Below are 6000 nucleotides of genomic sequence, written 5' to 3'. Positions count from 1 at the left end.
GATAGGGTTTATGTATATGCTTTATTTTTTTTAAGATTAACTGTTTTTTCTAAGGCATTGTTAGATTCCAGTGTTTCCTGTCATAGATATGCAAAGATTTGATTTCAAAAACAGTATCATAGCTATTAAACTATTTCTTGTTATGATTTTAAATATGTATTTAACCTCAGAATGATTTTAAAGTAAGTCTGAAATCTGCAGCTGGATCATGAACAATGGCTACTGATCCATCCTTGAGTTTGAACTTTTTAACAAAACCTGCCTTGAATTGTCCCTCATTCAGAAAGCTGCCTGGAGTAAAATGATTTCTGCAGCCAGACATAAACAAATTTAGTGAAAGTGAATTGAATTGACATATGGCTAAGTATGGTGTCCCATACGCAGAATTTGTGCTCTGCATTTAACCCATCCAAGTGCACACACACAGCAGTGAACACACACACACCGTAAACACACACCAACAAAGTTGGGGGTTTGGTGCCTTGCTCAAGGGTCTCACCTCAGTCGTGGTATTAAATGTGGAAGAGAGCGCTGGTATTCACTCCAAAATCAAAATGGCTTTATAATTGAGACTCTTTAGGTTTTTGGGGGATTAAAAAAAATGAGTGAGTTTTGATCATTGTAGGGTGGTTGTGTCCACACACTGCGAAGACACCTTTATATGCAAATGAAGATATTTTGCATCCAACGTCTCCTTTAAAATTCAAATATTATAATCTTAATTCAAGTGATGAAGGATTTCGAAAGTCTGAGAGTTATCAGTGTTGAGCACATATTGTAAGTTAAACCCTGCCTGGTTTATTACATGTTTGAAAATGATTAACAGTTGAAAACATTAGAAATGTAGAAAAGTAATGAAAAAGTAATCAAATGTAATCAGTTACATTACTTTAATAAAGTAATTAAAAAGTTACACTACTTATTACATTTTAAGTTGGGTAACTTGTAATCTGTAACCAATTACATTTCCAAAGTAACCTTCCCAACAGTGCTTGTTATACATTTATATTTTCCGCACTTTTGTGCTTTTTGGTATTGAAATGGCTGAAACGGAGAAGGCATTGCATGGATGTGAAGAGGTTAGATGGAAAAACGATTCTTATAACTGGTAAGTGAGTACATTTGGCTTCATATATCCGACTATGTAAGAGTAGCATCTCTTTAGAGTAACATGATTGATTGGCAGCTGCTGTTTTGAATGCTACCACAGGTCACATTCAAATAATTCAGATTGATTGTATGTGAATTATGCTTTGCAATGCACCTTATAATGCAATGTATGATCTCATGACTATTTGTAACCACAGTTATAATACATTACACTTATTATTGCTTCAGCTTTAGAAAGTATGATGCATTAAAACACATGACAAGCACACTTTCAAATATTGTAATGCATTTTAACTTTGGTTATAATTATTTATGAAAAGATATAATGCATTACAGCACACATTATGAATGCCTTTATAATGCATTATAAGTAAAAGGCTTTAAGTAATGTGTTACCAGTACTTTTAAAAGTAATGCATTACAATATTGTGTTACTCTGTAGAAAAAGTAACTAAATCTAAATAAAATCTAAAATCTAAATATTGAGAAAATCATCTTTAAAGTTGTCCAAATGAAGTTCTTAGCAATGCATATTACCGGTACTAATCATTAAGTTTTGATATATTTACGGTTTAATAATTTACAAAATATCTTCATGGCACATGATCTTTACTTAATATCCTAATGATTTTTGGCATAAACAAAAATCTATAATTTTGACCCATACAATGTATTTTTGGCTATGGCTACAAATATAACCCAGCGACTTAAGACTGTTTTTGTGGTCCAGGGTCACATATTTCATTGTAAATGTAAAGTAATGTTTTACTTAACTAGTTACTTGAAAAAAGTAATCTGATTACGTAAACTTGTTACTTCTAATGCCTAGCCCCGCCTCTAGGGGCTATTAGGGGGTCCTTGAAATTTTAGAGAAAAATAGTGTAAAAAAATAAATAAAAATAAAATAAGATTCCGTTAAAAATTGAGTAAAGTCAATAAAAGTGATTAAAATAAATAAATAAAAAATGGGGTATAATTTAAATAAATAAATAATACATCTAACAGTACAGCACTATAGCAAGTAATAAAATAAATATTGTATAATTTCCAAATATATACAGAGTATATTATAAGATATTGCAATACTGTAAATTTATTTGCTATCATTTTTATCAATTTAAAGTGCCTTGTTGAAATAAAGTATACATTTTTTTTTTTGAAAAATCTTACTTATCCCAACTTTTTGAATGCTGGTGTATCATGATTTCCACAAAAATGTTCAACAGCAAAAATTCAAAAGCAAAAACATTAAGAAGAAATGTTTCTTACATTCACTTCTTAAATTATAATATTTCACAATATTGCTGATATTCAATATTCAATATTCCTCGACTGGACAGATGATGATTTCTCCATGTGCTTTGGTGTGAACCACCTTGGCCACTTCTTACTGACCAACCTTCTCCCGTGGCTGAATGAGAGTTCACCGAGCAGAATGATCAATCTCACCTGCTCCAGCTACAAGTACCAGAAGCTGGACTTTCAAGATCTCAACTACAACCTGTTTCGGTTCTTCACCTACTGCCGCAGCAAGCTGGCCAACATTTACTTCACACAGGAGCTCTCTCGCACGCTGGAGGGGAAAGGAGTGACCGCGTACGCCGTTCACCCTGGTGAGATATAAAATATAGGCTGACTTTCTCATTTTTACAACAGTGGAAAAGGTTGCTCTGCTGTTGCTGAAGTCTGAGCAGTAATAGTAGTGATCTTTACCGTAGCAAGAACCTGTAATTGTCTGAACTGATTATTGTGAAGTTCATCTGGTGACTTTTGTCTCATTCAGGTTACGTTCAGAGTAACTGGATCTGTCATTACTCGGTTTTGTTCCGGATCCTTGTGCAGGTGGTGATGTTCATGTTTTTTGTTTCGTGCGAGGTTGGGGCGCAGACGGTGGTCTACTGCACCGTATCAGACGAGGTGCTCGAGCACAATGGAGGATATTTCACCGACTGTCAGCCGGCTCACCTTAGAGCCTTCGCTAGAGATTCTGGAGTAGCAAAGAAACTTTGGGAGGCCAGCGAGAGACTAGTTAAACTGGCCTGATAACAGTATACAGTGCTTTTTGTTTGCATGTTTAATAAGCAGACTGATACTTAGGTTATTCATAGAAAGCCATGTTAGTTTTTGGTTTGTGAGAATGTGATTTTTATGACACCGTTTAGTTTTGTGTGAGTTGTATGTGCTGTTTTTTACAGTGTAATTTATTTAATGATGATTGACGTGGTTTTTGACATGCAGTATTGAATTGCCCATGTTTTCGTTAAACACTTGAATTAGTGAAGAATGTAAATAGGTCACCACAAATTCCATTTAAGATGGAAGGTGGCTATTAATAAATGCAAACTAATCAAAGCCTGAAAGCGCACAAATCTAAAATTACAAAGGTTTCATTAATGCATTTGGCGTATGCTTTTATCCAAAGCGATTTACATTACTTTTGCATTCATTAATTTGATCCCTCCATGTCAAAGGTGTATATGACACCGTTTAGTTTTGTGTGAGTTGTATGTGCTGTTTTTTACAGTGTAATTTATTTAATGATGATTGACGTGGTTTTTGACATGCAGTATTGAATTGCCCATGTTTTCGTTAAACACTTGAATTAGTGAAGAATGTAAATAGGTCACCACAAATTCCATTTAAGATGGAAGGTGGCTATTAATAAATGCAAACTAATCAAAGCCTGAAAGCGCACAAATCTAAAATTACAAAGGTTTCATTAATGCATTTGGCGTATGCTTTTATCCAAAGCGATTTACATTACTTTTGCATTCATTAATTTGATCCCTCCATGTCAAAGGTGTATTTTCAAAAAAAAAAAAAAACGTATAAATTTTTCCTCAAGGTAGAATTTTTTATTAAAATGCATTTTAAATGCTAATGAAAAATAAAGACAAAGTGATTAAGAAAGCAATTTCCATTTGCATTATAAAAATATGATTTGACTTATTTCCATGACTTCTGCAGGCGTTTTTAAACTTTTTTTTTTTTTTTTAACGGTTTTTAAAACTTACCTTCCAGTCAGGTTAAGGAAGTAAAAATCCCATTAATTTTCTCCTAGGGGGAATTGATTTTTAATATGTTAAATTAGATCTACTGTGAGCTACGAGGTTGTTGATTGATGGTATAAGCCAGCAGCCTGCATTATTTAAAGTAATTCCCAACTCTTTAGCAAAAGAAAAATGAATGAGAAAAATTCCAAGCCTGCTAAAAAAAATTTGGAACACTTTAAAAATATATATCGCTTGTCAATTTTGAATGCACATGTACACAGTTCTTCAGTATTTAAATCATCTCATTTATTTATATCTTTTGAACACATTTGCTTAAGTCAGGGAATACACAGAGCATGTTTGAGAACAGAGCAATAACAAGAGTAAGAATCATCAGAAATCAAAGAGAATATTATCTTATACAGAAAAAACAAAACTAACAGAGGGCTACTGTGAGAAAACTCAACTTCAGAGAAGCTATCCGGAACTGTTTCCAATCAGAGAAGTGGTATGACGAGTGAAACGGAAACAGTCCTATGCTAAAAGACGGTGCAGGTAGAAATTCTCTGGACCTACCGAGCTGTAATTGTTAAGTTAGTCATAAAAGACAGATAGAAGTCAGAAACAATCCACGGTTTTATCGGCCATTCAAGGTTTGGTGAATATCCGCAAAGCACAAACAGCAGAACTATGTCACTGCCGATACAAATTTAGCTAAAAATGATTTTGAAAAACCCATGCATATTTAGCTAATATTGCAAGTGCTTCTCTGAAGTCAAGCAGTCTCATACTAATGAGTAATCTTATAGTCGTTAATATAAATATCAGTCACCCTGCATTGACAACAATGAGCTTAATACAAAAGCATGCCGTAGAAATATCACCATTCCAATAATCTTAATATCATCGACATTTCGTAGCTATAGTCTTCGTCATTTACACTGCCATTGTCAGCATCATTTTGGGACAAAAATATTATAATATATGCACTTAACAAAGCTGGTAAAACAGATAAGAGAAAGGTTTAGGTAAACCAGCATTCAATAGAAAAAATGAAATCAAAAAGATAAATAACACCAAACCTAGTGTTCAAGTGACTGTCATGCAAAGAAAATCCAGCTGAAACGCAAGTAAACTGCAGTTTCAATACTGTGTGTCCTGTTTTAATAGTGATGTGCACTTTCACTCGTTAACATGTTTATTTTCGTTGCTAAACACACGGAACAGTACACTTTTTACATGCTGTTTTGTTTTTTTGTGATTTTGTCTTTTTTTTTTATTAGGGAGTGGACAGGCGTGGAACTCTGACGACTCATATAAACACAGGTGAAGTTTTGAATGAGATAAATCATCCAAGAATGAGCCGCAACTGTAACAGAAGCAGAACACTGGAGCACAAACACACAAACACGTGCCTCGCGGGGTCGCTTTGTTTGAGAGAAATCTTTTGATTGGATTTTAAAAGATTGCCTCTTTTTATCTATATGAGAGGCGCTTCAGATGGTTTCTTTCAAATAATAACAACAAAAGATCAGTAGTCATCATCGATATGACGTGGCTCAAAGCTAGTGTGTTCAAACATCAAAGTGTGCAACGCACATAAACTTAAGAAGCACGTAAGAACTTGCAATAAAATAATCAAATAATTAAATACAACCTGAGGACACAATCAATATATAAGGTCAATAAAATAAGTCACATGACCGGGTGATGATGTCACACCGACACGACAGTTCACCACAATTACCAACCCTTTAAAAGTAGACTGAAACCAGCATAAAGTTGCATGAGGTGTGACGTACACTTCATAAACTACGTCTCACCATCTTCTGAAATATAAAACTATTGCTGCCGATTTTAAACCTCATTCTTCGAAAGTTTTCACACACCTTGCACT

General features: G+C 34.0%; 1 protein-coding gene across 1 annotated transcript; it reads left to right on the top strand.

The window, feature by feature from the left end:
* Positions 1–2431: 2431 nt before the first annotated feature.
* LOC107597326 (retinol dehydrogenase 14) lies at positions 2432–3153 on the top strand (the record flags this gene model as incomplete). The annotated part of the gene is made up of 2 exons (XM_016288340.1): positions 2432–2723; positions 2894–3153. Coding segments are annotated over 2 exons (552 nt in total), but the record flags the coding sequence as incomplete, so codon positions are not given.
* Positions 3154–6000: the final 2847 nt, after the last annotated feature.

This window comes from Sinocyclocheilus grahami, unplaced genomic scaffold (assembly GCF_001515645.1).
Source record: "Sinocyclocheilus grahami isolate Dianchi unplaced genomic scaffold, SAMN03320097.WGS_v1.1 scaffold230.1, whole genome shotgun sequence".
In the NCBI taxonomy this organism is placed as follows: Eukaryota; Metazoa; Chordata; class Actinopteri; order Cypriniformes; family Cyprinidae; genus Sinocyclocheilus; species Sinocyclocheilus grahami.
This window is presented reverse-complemented; position numbering and strand designations above follow the sequence as displayed.